Source organism: Psammomys obesus, unplaced genomic scaffold, assembly GCF_907164565.1.
Source record: "Psammomys obesus unplaced genomic scaffold, mPsaObe1.curated_primary_1811, whole genome shotgun sequence".
Classification (NCBI taxonomy): Eukaryota; Metazoa; Chordata; class Mammalia; order Rodentia; family Muridae; genus Psammomys; species Psammomys obesus.
In genome coordinates, this window is record NW_026593418.1 from 6752 (window position 1) to 20454 (window position 13703).

The 13703-nt window shown below is 50.7% G+C and overlaps 1 protein-coding gene across 1 annotated transcript; it reads right to left on the reverse strand.

Moving 5' to 3' along the window:
* Positions 1-1518: 1518 nt before the first annotated feature.
* LOC129684136 (nitric oxide synthase, brain) lies at positions 1519-13441 on the reverse strand (the record flags this gene model as incomplete). The annotated part of the gene is given in 4 exon segments (XM_055617209.1): positions 1519-6908; positions 8465-8583; positions 10778-10972; positions 13293-13441. Coding segments are annotated over 4 exon segments (479 nt in total), but the record flags the coding sequence as incomplete, so codon positions are not given.
* Between the last annotated feature and the right edge of the window lie 262 nt (positions 13442-13703).

The following is a 13703-nucleotide window of genomic DNA, read 5'->3' on the forward strand; positions in this document are numbered from 1 at the left end:
AAGGTGAGAAACTTACCCAAAGTTACAGTTAGGAAGTGGAGGAGCTGGGATTTGAACCAAGATCGGGTGTCTCAGCAAATAACCAACATGGTGGATTAGAGTGCAGGTCCTGAGGCTGGACAGGCTGATTCTAGCCCCACCTGTGTCATTTACTAGGGCTTGACATTGTACAAGCTGCCTGGTCTCCTATGCCTCAGTTTCCCAAGCTTTGAATTGGAGAGTGAATAGTCACACACCTCATGTACTGACAGGTCTGGCCATTTAGCCTGAATTTTTCAGGATGTGTCCTGTCCCTAAGTGACACTCGATTGTAGGCGACATGCCAAAGTACCCTGTGAAGATCAGCTTTTCATCACTGCTAGCGACTGTGTTAATTGGCTAATACATTTTGTAGGCCAGCAAGGAGTAGGGCATGAGTGGCCTTGCCTGTTTCCTGCTGCATAGCTGACCTTCACTCATGCACTGGATCTTGAATGTGAGGCTCAGGGTCAGGGCTGAGAAGTTAAGAATTGCATGTGTGTGTGCGTGGGGGGGGGGGCAGTGCTCATGCACATGCTATAGCATGCGTGTGGAGGTCAGAGGACAACTTGCAGGAAACAGTTCTCTCCTTCCATCTTGTGAGGCCCAGGGATTGAGCATCAGATTTAGCAAGCACTTTACCTACAGATCTATGTCACTTTGTGCTGCTGAGCCCAGGAAATTAGTGGGACTGCCCTCCGGACTGTGTGGAGAAGCACATGGGAAGACACATCCCTCTGCCCCGTCTCACCCATCCATCCACTTACAGTGCCAACCCATCTGGCCATCTAAGCTGCATGCCTCTCCATCAGCTGGCTTTGCATTAAAAAAAAAATGCACACGAGTGTTTTGCCTGCATATGTCAGTGTCCTGGTGCATGCCTGGTGCCTGTGGAGATGAGAAGAGGGCGTTAAATACCCTGGATCTGGAGGTGCAGGTGGCTATGCGCCGCCATGTATGTGGGTGCTGGGAACTGAACCTGAGTCCTCTATAAGAGCAGCCAGTGCTCCTAACCACTGAGCCTCCTTGCAGGGGCTTCCGATGTCTCTTTCTTGTGGAGCTGGGCCTGAAACCAGCTAGATTTGAGCTCTGGGGTCTTCAGGGCTGCAACGTGGAAGGAAGGACTGAGTCATGGTGCTGCCTCTCTGGGGGCCCTCTAATGGATGTGGTTGTTATGGGGAGGAGGGGTATTGTAGAGTGAGTCTACATGGGGAATGGAGACCTAGTCCCTCCCCCAACCCTGCCAGCATCGAGGAGTATCCTCAGTGGTCATCGGGATAAAGAGTTCAATGGCCCAAGAGGGACCAATGGATAAAACCGAGTCTTCTGGCCCAAGTCAGGACACCTGAGAGATTGCATCTTTCCAACAGTACACCCATCTCAGCTTCCTCTAGTACCAACTCGTGCTTTCGGCATACCCAAGCCATGACTGTGGTGGGGGGAAGTGTGACATTCCAACCCGGTAAAAAAAAAAAAAACACACCAGCCCGCCGAGTCAGTCCACTTTTTTTTTTTCTTTTTAATAGTTTAACCATAATTCAAACAAGCATAAGTAGACTTTGTGTTGAATCCCATAAAATGAGAAGATGAGGATTATATAGAAGAGAAGCATGCGAGAGCACAGCCTGGACAACCTCACGGAGGGCGTGTGGGCAGGTGGCGGTGCTGGAGCACACGGGACACTGGCAGAGATTAGCAGCAGAGAGATGTCAGAGGTGGGGGGGGGCATCCAAGTTTCTGACAGCTTGTGTGTGGTGAGATGGAACCCGGGCCCCGCACATTCTCCCCAGGGAACATCCTGTAACTCCTAAAACCCCACAGTGGACACCTCTGGGTGTAATCTGATCCCAAGTGGGACCTGGGACTTCTGACAAGCAAGGCAAGCAATTGCCGAGCTTGGAATGGGTCATACAGTCACAAGGACAACACAGCAATGGAAGTGGAGAGACAGAGCTAGGGGCACAGATGGGGATGAGGGATGGGGAGAGGGGACAGCCTCAGACCCAGCTCGAGAGATGGTACCTTGGTTCATCCATCTTAAACAAAACAAAAAAAACAGCCACCCTCTGGCTTGGGAGCTTGCTATGCCAGCCTCCACAAAGCTTTTGGGTATCAAGTTTGAAGCAGGTAAGAAGAAAGTCAACCATAGAACCGTGACAGGCTATGCTGACCTCCTGCACATCTGTAACCAGAAGGCTCACAGCATTGGGGTTCCATAACCCCGGAGACCCAAAAGCAATGGTTTCTTGGTCCAATAGCTGAAGGTCCTGCTTGCTTTTCCAGCCGGCCCTCAGTACTTTGTGGTGACCTTTGTAGCTGTTACAGAGGTTGCCAGTGGCATTTGGTAGGAAAGGTCACAGATGGTACTCGTCAGCATCCTGTAACTCCTAAGACAGCCGTGCAATGAGGACTCATCCAGACCTAAACAGGTGTCAGCCCAGGCAAGGTTAGTGGGCTCCTGACTAGAATCTCTAGAGGTCGTGACCAAACCTGGTCACTTCCAGGTCCTGACCCATTCCAGGAGGACAGAGGTTCTCAGTTAGTTTCTGATGTCATCCTTGCTTTTGCCTTCCAGGGACACCTCATTAGAAACCGAGTGCCTTGGGTAAGAGATGCTCAGTTATCCAGAACTGCTCAGAACCAAACAAACTCATACTCACAGCTGAAGCACGTTCACCCCAGCATCTCCGCTGCCTGTGATGGGTTGGCTATACTTCAATGTAACACTTGTGACAAGTTTTTTTTTTTTTTTTTTAATTTTGCAATATCTGCATATTCATGAGGGGGTAGTTGGCAGATGGGAGCCACCTCTAAACATGACATTCATTTATGTTTCACATATACATCCGACATACATAGCCTGAGGTGATTTATTTACGGTGCTGGGTGGGACTCCAAGACTCGGTGTGATTGGCAAGCTGTACCCTTGAGCTTTATGCCCTGTCTATGCATTCTTTTAAATACTTCTGTAGAGGAGCTAAAGTTTGTGGTATCTTGTTGGTTCTCAAAGCATTTTAGATTTTGGAGCATTTGGCATTGGGAATTAAAATATCCAACTCCTGATAGGAAACAGATTCCTTAGGGGTCCCTGGGTCTTCACATCTGAGACACAGCTTGGTCAACCTAATCTCTTAGGTGCCTTTCCCTCTAGGTGGAGTCTAGCAGTGAATGAGAAAAAGAAAAAAAAGGCAGGCTGGCCTGGACCCCTCAAGGCCGAAACCCTGCAAATGACGGCTGTCTGCACTGGGTTCTGAGGAGTCAGAGGCCGAGTTGGAAGGAAAATAAAAGTAAACCTTGGCTGAACTCAGTCTGGAAGCTCACAATTTTCCTAGGGCACAGTGAAAGGCTGTGTGTGCGTGTGTGTGTGTGTGAGAGAGAGAGAGAGAGAGAGAGAGAGGGGGGAGAGAGAGAGAAAGGGAGAGGGAGAAAGAGAGGAAGAGAGAGGCTGCAGGAATGGGGGGGGGCTCAGACATTAGGGTCAGAACCTGTCCATTTTGCCTTGGGCTAGAACAAAACCTCAATTCTTGCTTCCCGAAGCAGGAGTCTTTGTCTAGGAAATCCACACCCTTGGGCCTGTGTTTTCTGGCCATTCAGCTTTCTTCCTTTGAACTGAGGCTTGACTTCTTTGTCCCCTGGAAGACCAGACTCTCTCTACTCTCTCTGTCCTCACTCTCTATAATAGGTACCAGGTCTCGCTGACTTAGCCTAAGAATCTGTGACTTTGCCTGCCCCTCTCCTTGTTCAAGCTAGTGACGGCCACGATCTTGATGTCGGAATGGTGCTGTCCACCAGCTGTGGAAGTTGAGCGTGGTTTAAGGAAAGGGGAAGATGGAAGCTCATCAGAGACTGGGCTGGTACTGTCATGTAGCATTGTCTTCTTGCTCAGACAAAATCTGGATTCTCAGAATTGTCAAGGAACCAGGCCTTCTATGTAAACGAGGCAGCAATGGCACCTGTGAGCAGGTCTGCTTGCAAAGCTTCATAGGAGGATCTAAGTATTCCGTCCCCCACCCCCTCACCAAAGAGAATCAACTGCTTTCTTCTCCAAGGACATGCTTCAAAGACATGCAGGGAAGCCCTCTTCCCTCCCACGGGCTGAAATTAGGACTGGCAGGGAGCATAAGTCTCCAGCCCTTCTGTTTTGAGGGATCACCGGTTCCTCTTGGCCAAACCCACTCTTGTGAAATGGGGCTGGAGTATTGGCGACATAGAAGGTGAGGTAAACAAACCAGCTACAAACTGGGCCTCTGAAAATGCTCACCCACTCTGCTCTCTTATTCTAAGCCACACTTTGCACCTATTGCCACCTGTGGGCCTGAACTAAAAAATCCATCAGCAGAGGGCAGTGTTGACCCACCCTGGATGCCCATCTTGCTTCGCCTTTGGATAAACTACTTAAGGCTTTTTGGAAAGGAGAGATAGGCATCCGACCTGATCTCCGGCCTTCTAGCCAGGGGCTAAGGAAGCTGCCTGCATTAAGAGTTCAAAGCTCTTTTGAAATCAACCATTCTCTCTTGGGGGTTGAGGACATAGCTCAGCCTGACATGTGTGAGGTCCTTGGTCCATCCCCAGCACTGAAAAACAAAGGTCTCTCTTGAGCCTGGTTATGTAATCCTATCTTTGGACTCTCTGGCAAGTGATAGGAGGCTTCCATCTGCCCTACCTGCTACTGGAAGCACCCGGATATGTGGGGATGGGGGTAGGGAAGAGCCTGTCACAGAGTAAGCACTCCTTATTCAGAGGTGCAGAAATCACCCGTGCATGCATGCATGCAGCTTGGCGTGCGGAGAGAGATGGTTCTTCCGTGCAGGTTGGACACAGAAGTTCAGATCTGGGGAATCAGCTACATCTCAAGAAGTGTCCCCAGAGGCTTGAAGGGTTGAGAAGTCAGTCTCTTGGGAGAAAGTGGTGGGAACTGTGTTGGGAGGATGGTAGCATCCTTCCAAGGTCACTGCCTTGCCTCCAGGCTATAGAAGGTGGCTCTAGGGCACTGGGGGCTTAGTCTCTGCTGTCATGGAAGACCAGTTGGTAAAGAAGGGCAGGTGAGATTATAAATGGGGCAAAGCTAGTGATGGGACATGGTGGCAGTGTCCAGTGGTACATGAAACCTGTCTCTGAACTTGGGGGTGGGGATTAAAGGCTGGAGGGTGTAGCTCAGTTGGTAGAGTGTTCACCTAGCATGCAGGAGGTCCTGGGTTTGACCCTCTGGCAAAGCATAAACTGGATGTGGTTGTGCACACTTGTACTTTTAGTACAAGGGAAGTAGAGGCAGGAGTATTAGGAATTCAAGGTCGTGAGTTCAAAGCCAGCCTGGGCAACAGGAGACCTTGTCTGGAAAAAAAGAAAGGAAAGAAAGGAAGGATGAAGAAAAGGGGAGAGGGAGAGAGAGAGAGAGAGAGAGAGAGAGAGAGAGAGAGAGAGAAAGTGGGTGGGATTAAAGCCCTTAGGGTTTGGACCTGCAGCTGTAAAGCCCTTAGCACTTTCTGTTTGATAGCCTCCATACTTAGCATCAGGAGGGCCAGACACCAGCTCAGGTCATAGAGGAAATGTTTTTTTGTTTTTCTGTCTCACTAAACCAAACAGGAGCACAGAACATGGGACCCAGAGCCAATTTCTTGAGCCTGGGGTCCATGGGGATTTCCTGACTGTCCATACTGTCTGGTGTAGCTTTTGTTTGTTTGTTTATGCATTTATTCAGATAAGGGACCACTCTGCTGACTCAGAAGATGGTTGCCTCTGAGGGACAACTTGTCATGGCTAAAATTCTCACTGTTGCCCATGCTCCTCATTTTGGGGGAAGGAAGTTATTTTCAAGCAGGAGGCAAGCCCATTTGGAGAAATAAAAAAACAGTTATATCCTATTCTTCCTTGACATTTCCTAAGGCTCCAAACCACTAAAGAAGGCCCATTCGTTCATTTAATAAGAACAAACTTAGAAAGAATTACCCAAACACTCTTAATAGCAAAGTCCCAACTCCCAGCATGCTTCACTGCACAGCATGGCTGCTGGGCCAATGGCTGGGGTTGCCTATGGGAGATGCCTAACATCTCATGGCCCAAGATAGGGCTGGTGGGAGTGGGGAGGGGCTTGCCCCATCCACTGTCTGAGTAACTTCCCCGGACAGACCTCTGCTGACACGGTGAGACTCTGAACAGCTCAGATCCTGGGATCGGCTCCTTCAAAGAAATACCTCTCTCTCACCCCATGCCTACCTCCTGTGATTGGTTCACTTAGATTAGTAATGGGACTTAATGTGTTTCAGGGAGGCTGACGCAAGCCTGTCATGGTGGATGTGGGAGGGATTAACAGCAGCTAGGAACATGTTTCATGGCACTGAACGTCCTTCTTGAAGGCAGTGGACTTGTATGTAACGTCAGCACGCATGTGCAGGCAAGAGGACAGAGAATGACGTAGGCCCGTCACACGCACACACATACATACCCCACCATAGAAACGGATGGAAGGGGGTTGAGGTGTCCAAGGAGCTGGCTCAGGGTGATCTGAAGCCCCAGTGCCAGCTACCTTCAGACCCCAGCAGGAGTGACAGCAGTGACCCAGTAGTTGGATGCGCCGCAACCTGCCCTTGGCAGCCAACTGGGTAGGGAGGACGCGGTTTTGTAAGAGCCACTGCAGGGTTCGAGGGAGATGCATCACAGCTGAAGAGTCAAGGAGAAAACCCAGGATGGGGGAGAGAAAGCCCGGAGGGAGGGGAAGGACCAGGACACAGCAACAGGACAAGAGGCAGGGTGGGGCCGCTCGGGGTCCCGTGGGGAAGGTTCAGCCATGTGTGTCCGCGTTTAGTCAACCTGCGGCCGCCCTCGCTTGGGCATTTGGGGCGGCCACCCCGCCGTCCTATGGGGCAGGAGGATCCAGTTAGGAGCTGAAAACCCTGTTGGATCAGAGGGGGAGGGCATTAGTGTCATGGAAGCCAGGCTCCTTAGCGTTCTTGGGGTGATCTGGGTGTGACAGTGGGGTGAACCTGAACTCTTAGCAGTTGGGAGACCGAAGCAGGAGGAGAGCAAGTTCAGACCAGCCTGGGCTCTACAGACTCTGTTTCGAAAAGAAAATCCCAGACAAACAACAGAGCAGAAGAGACAGGAGAGATGTCCCAATGGTTAAAAGTGCTCCCTGCTCTTCCAGAGAACCTGAGTTTGGTTCCCAGCACCCATGTGGGGCAGTTCACAATTGCCTCTAACCCTGCCGGCACCTGCACGTGGGTATAATTACACGCACACGTATGTGTGCACATGTAATAATAGTATAAGCTGTGTGGACAGACAGTGTTTGGAGAAGGCTGGGCTGTCTGAAGGAGAAGCAGTTAGAAGGCTCAGGAGATGGAGCTACTCTGGCCGGGAAAGAGACAGTTGGGGTTAAGGGGAAGGGTAGAGTGTTGTGGAGGTTTTGGTTTATGATATGGAAACATGTTTTTGTTCTAAGCCCAGGTGTGGGATATGGGACACAGATGGTCCACAGCAGCAGATTTGCCTCGTGCAATCTCTGAGAGGGGCTCTCTGCCAGTTTGCCTCTGGAGAGGGGGTAAATGCCAGGGCCCAGAGAGAGAAAGGGGGCGCTAAGGAAGAAGAGGGCTACTAGTGCTCCCCCCTTGCTGTTGCTGGTTGCAGTATGATGAAAGAAGTTGGAGATCTCCTGAAATGAGGATTGGACTTGCCCCAAGGAACCCTGTGAGCCTAACCAGCAGGAAGTAGCTAAAAGAACCACATAACCTCCCCCCACTAACCTTCTTTCTCTACTGCCAGGTTTTGGGGTGTTGGAAGGGACTGGGGAGGAGTAGGGAGAAAGGGGCATAAGAAACATAAATAAGATAGAGTTAAAAAGTAGTGCCAGCAGCAGAGGGCAGGGGATGAGGACGGGGCTGGGCTTCGGCACACTGGTCCTCTTGCTGCACCCTGGGAGGGAAGGTTTAAATAATGAGACTCCATACCACTCTTATGGCTGTTTCCAACAACTTCAAGAGGCTGAGTGAAATCGTCAGGATCCTGTCTGTTTTAATTTGTATCTATGAGAATGTCCCCAGTGACTTCTGGGGCAGGGTGGAGGTGGTGGTGGTAGTGGCGGCTCATCAACACCCACATTAGTTGGTGAAGGAACCATCGTTCCACTAGGGGGAGCCAGCAGCTATACAGGTGTCAGCATGTAGAGCAGGCACTGCTACGTCTGTATTCTTGGAGTCCCCAGAGGGCTTGCTAACCACTGAGCCCTAAGTTCTGAATGCCAGACTCAGCAGGACTGGGGGGCCATCTGGGAATGTGCACCCCTTTCTTTTGCTTTTTTGTGGAGAGGTCTCCATGTATAGCTCAAGTTGGCCTCAAATGGGCAACCCTCTATCCAGGGGGCAGCGGAATCAAAGCCATGCATTTTGGTCTGGGGAAGACCAGCACCCCCACCCCTGCTCAGCCCCTTTCCCCAGGCCAGGACATGACCTACTCATCTGTGTCTTTTTTGCTCTCTTCAATGAAGGCAATGGACTCAGATCTAAGGCGGTTGGTCACTTCATATGTTCTCAGGGTGACTCCAAAGATGTCTTCATGGTACCGGTTGTCATCCTGCAGACACACAGCCAGGGGATGGATCAAATGGCAGGTAAGGGCTTGGAGAGGGATGGACAGAGTGATACATGGAATGACATCTACCCAGAAAGACAAAGGTTGGGCTGAAGGCCCTGCGGTACCTTTTGTCTCTAAGGCTGTGTGTTAGCAGTGCTCAGCCCTTTTGTGCTTCTTAGAAGGCTGGGTGGCAAAGGACCTGTGGGGTGAGTATTTGGGAAAAAGGATGGCCCCCTGGAGGAAGAAGCAGCGAGGCCTGAAGGAAGCCTCTAATTCTCTCTTTCTCCTGAGAGTTCAGATCCCAGCAAAGCTGAATTAAATATGAAACACGCCAGCTGACTGGTACCAGCAGATAGGAAAGGAACAGGAATGTGGCTGTGGGACTGGGGATGTAGCTTAATGCTACAGCATTTCCTTGGCATGCACAAGACGCTGGGTTTTTGTCTCCAGCATGGGAGGAAGAAAGCAGGGTTGCGGGAGGGAGCAGAGTCAGAAGTGATGAAAGTCCCCTTGGCGGAAGTGGGGGGGGGGTTGGTCAGTTAAGAAGAATATTCTTTAAGAGTGACTTTTTATTTTTGTGGTGGAGAGGAGAGATTCATCTCAATGGTGATGAGGGCAGTAGCCAGGAGTGTGGCTTGGTTGGCAGGGCTCATGGTGTACTCAGTTCTAGTACCTTGACCCTGAAGCCAGGCCCATGATGCACTCAGTTCTAGCACCCTGCTCCCACAGCAAATTCTGCATCTGGAGACAGCGGTTCATTTCCAGTGGGGGAGGTTGCTCTGCCCTATTCTGCAAAGATCCTGGGAAGCTATACAAGTGTTCCCAGGGGACTGCGACAAAGACACCAAGGGAGTGGCAGGCCCCGCAGCATCCCTCCTTTGCAGCATGCCTTTTTCCTTCCCTCTTGTGCATGAATGTGTTTGTATCCACGTGGGTACATTCCATGCCTATGGAGGCCAGAGGATGATACTGGCTGTTTCCTCGATCACTGTTTTAGGCTTTGAGGCAGGGTCTCTCACTGCTTCAGGAGTCTCACCAGCCAGCTTCCGGTGGAAGTTCCCTGCCTTCCACATGTGCTGGGAGCACAGGCAGGCTGTCATGCCCATCTGGAATTTGTGTAAGTGCTGAGGATTTGAACTCAGGTCTTCATGCTTGTACAGCAAGCACTTTACCTGCTGGGCTCTCTCCACAGCCCCTGGCCAATTTCTAGCAGAAATCTCTTTTTTTCCCCTCACTGGGGTTGAGAATCAGGCTCAGAGAAGAGCTTCTAGAAAAATGTTTGGTTACTGATTGGGGCCAGTGAAATGGCTCAGCAGATAAAGGCACATGCCACCAAGCCTGATGATAGGAGTTGGATCCCTAAGACCCACGTGATAGAAAAGAACACCCTGCAAGGTGCCCTCTGACCTCCACGTGTGCACTGTGCGTGCACATATTCACGTCCCTCTCCCGCTACAAACCACATGTGCACATATTCATGTCTTTCCTCCAGCAAACGTTTTGATTGTTGCTCATTTAGGAAAGTGGTAGTGGATGGGGCTGCCTCTGGGATTCAGCTTCCCCTGGGGAGGGCGATCGGTCACATAGTTGGGTCCGCACTGGGGGAACTGTCACAGCCTCACATTAAGAAAGGGGCCTTCCTTTAGGGCAGTCACTCTCCATGTCAGGGACCTGGTTTAGAGATCAAGCATAGTGATTCCTGGTACCCGCCTGCCCTCTTTGGATGAGCCTTGTTTGTTTGTTTGTTTGTTTCAAGACAGGCTTTCTCTGTGTAGCCCTGGCTGTCCTGAAACTCAACTCTGTAGACCAGGCTGGCCTGGAACTCACAGAGATCCACCTGCCTCTGCCTCCAGAGTGCTGGGATCAAGGGCGGGCGCCACCACTTGGCGGATGAGCCTTTTTGTGCAGTTCCAACCACATACAACCAATCGAACAGGGCTGAGGGGCAGCCTGGCTCGGGGTTCAGGAAGCGTCGAGTCAGGACTGCACCTGTACCCCTCCCCACAGGCCCACCCACTTGTCATGTTCCTATACTAGAACCTATAACTGTACTGACTGTGTGTACCTGTACACTGGATGTCCATCTTCTCCCTTAACTGTGTCTAGATCGTAAGGGCAGAAAGCGCCCCCTGAATTATGGCACCGCTTGGCTGAGGGGAAAACTTCTGGACCCTGGCTGCCAGCTGTCACTCACCCTCAGTCTGCTGATGAACACACCAGCATCCTCCTCGGATAGTTTCCCCTGCTGGGTCATTATGCGCTGGATAGCTTTGAGGACGTCAGCGGCCATGGTAACATCCCCACAGACGTAGATGTGGCCTCCTTGCTCCTTCAGGGCACGGTACACAGACTCGGCCAGCTGCTCCTGCAGCACATCCTGGACGTATTTCTGCAGAAGAGGATGGTGAGAAGGGGCCGCTATGAAAGACTCCGGTGCTACCCCCCCCCCCCCCAGGAAGCAGAATGTGATGCCGGGGCTCATGGGTAAGGAGATAGCTTGTGAACCTCAGGGGAATGGGATGAGGGACCAGAAAGATTAAAACAGGAGAGCAAACTGCAGTGTGTGACTAAGCTGAATCCGGCCTCAGGCATCTGGAGCTTGGCTCCTGACGACCCCCTGGGGAGCCAAGGCCGTGCTCCCTAGACCATCTCTGGGAGGACCAGCCCAGCATGTGTGGTTCAACTTGACTGTCAACCTGATGAAACCCAGAGTCGCCTAGAAGACAGACCTTGGGGTGTGTCTGCGAGGGAGTCTCTAGACTGGGTTAATGAGGGTGGTAAAGCCACCCACCCTGTATATGGATGGCACTATTTCAAAGGCTGGGGTTCTCATCTGAATAGAGACAGCAAGCTGAGTACCAGCATCCACCCCTCTCTGCCCTCGGACTGCAGTCGTAAATGTGTCCATCTGGTTCAGCTTCCTCCCGCCATGCCCTCTGCGCCACAGTGAACTTTAGACTAACCCTAACTAACCCTAACCCTAACCCTAACTCATAATGTTGTTGTGTTCCCCAACAATGAGTCCAAATAAAACCTTCCTGATTTAAGTTGCTTTTGCCAAGTCTTTGTGTCACAGCCATGAGACAAGTGACTGAAACAAAAGGGCCTTAGCTAGCAGCTCCTTTCCCCATGGGGTGGTGGTCACTATTGACTCAGAGAATACGCAGGGCAAAAAGCCAGGGATGGGGCATGGTAAGAAGCTGCCAGTCTCTATTCCCCCCCCTTAGCTCCCCAATAAGTTGGCTATTACATCATGGTAGAAACGAGGGGCAGGCTAGAAGCTCGCCCTGGGCACAGAGGTACTCCACTGCGGAACTTGTTTAATGGCCCAGAAACTCCTCCTGTGTGAGGCTGGCGTTCAGTCAGTAGATGCTGCTTGATGACCAGTCACCAAAGAGCCACGGTCTACATCCTCTGACTGCCCCTTCTCCTCATGCCATAGGTCCTAGCGTGGTCCCCGGTCCCTGTTTATTCAGACTGGTGCTGTCTCTCATGGGTTGTAAAATGAATATATTTTGAGCTTCTCTTTTAACTTTAACTTATTAATTAATCTTCTTTGAAACTGGTATTAATGGTTTAGCTCACACTTATTCTGCTTTAACTTTTTGAGTGCTGGGATTATAGGTGTGGGTTACCATGCTCAGCTAGGCTCTATTTAAAAGTTTTTTTTTTTAAAGATTTATTTATTTGTTATGTATACAGTGTTCTGTCCACTTGCATGCCTGAAGGCGAGAAGAGGACATCAGATCTCATTATAGATGGTTGTGAGCCACCATGTGATTGCTGGGAATTGAACTCAGGACCTTTGGAAGAGCAGACAGTGCTCTTAACCTCTGAGCCATCTCTCTAGCTCTAAAAGTTTTTTTTTTAAAGATTTATTTATTTGTTATGTATACAGTGTTCTGTCCACTTGCATGCCTGAAGGCTAGAAGAGGACATCAGATCTCATTATAGATGGTTGTGAGCCACCATGTGATTGCTGGGAATTGAACTCAGGACCTTTGGAAGAGCAGACAGTGCTCTTAACCTCTGAGCCATCTCTCTAGCTCTAAAAGTTTTTTTTTTTTTTAAATATGCACAGCACAGAATGTACCACATTAAAGTATACAATCCACTTATAATCCCAGCATTTGGGAGGCAGAGGCAAGAAGATTACAAATTCTAGACAAGGATGGGCCAGCCTGGGCTACATAGCAAGATCATATAATGTAGCTGTTAAATATTTTCAAGGGACTCGGTCCTCACCAGACCTTCTGGGTACAAAGCAGATTGGGGGGAGGGGACACACACTCAAAAGTTAGGTGTCTTAGTTTCCTTTCTGTTTTGAGAAAACACCCTGATGAAAGCAACTTAGGGGAGGGAGGGTTGGTTATTTTTAGATCTGGTCCACCATCATGGGGATATGAGTGGCAGGAAGGTGAAGCAGTGTGTCACATCCACTGTCAAGGGCAGAGAGGAATGGATGCAGGAAACTCAGCACTCAGCCCAGTCCTGGCTGTCAGTCACTCCAGAGTCCCGCCCACGAAATGGTGCTACGACCATTCAGGGTGAGACCTCCCACTTTGATTAACCCAAATCCTAATCCAGACAGTCTTCCTCAAGCCCCTCTTCCTGGGTGGGGAGAGAGAGAGAGAGAAGGAGAGAGAGAGAGAGGTGACATGCACTAGCATAGCCATGCTCGCACACAGTGCGGGGCTGGGCTGGGTTACCTTCGGCCTGTCGGGTTCCCGGGAGTAGGCAGTGTACAGCTCTCTGAAGACGCCCTTGTTTTTGGCCTGCAGGGTCTCCTCTCTGTAGATGTGATCTATCTTGGATTGTCGACACCCGAAGACCAGGACCATGGGGCAAGGTTTCATTCCTGGGGACCAAGAAGACCCCATGTCACTTGGGCTCTGATGCCCAAGTGGGTGGTGGCTGAGCTAAAGGAACTGGGGTGCCAGGCCCTCAGGGCATTCATGAGGAAAGCTCACATACACGGGGCGGGCCGTTAAACGCACAGGTACGTCCACACATTTGCATCTATGCACACAGACAGGCACAGCCTGCGGAGAACAGGGGCCATTCCTTCCCTGGCCTCACTCCACTCAGATGCCTAACCCTGACTCTTTAGCAGCCTGCTA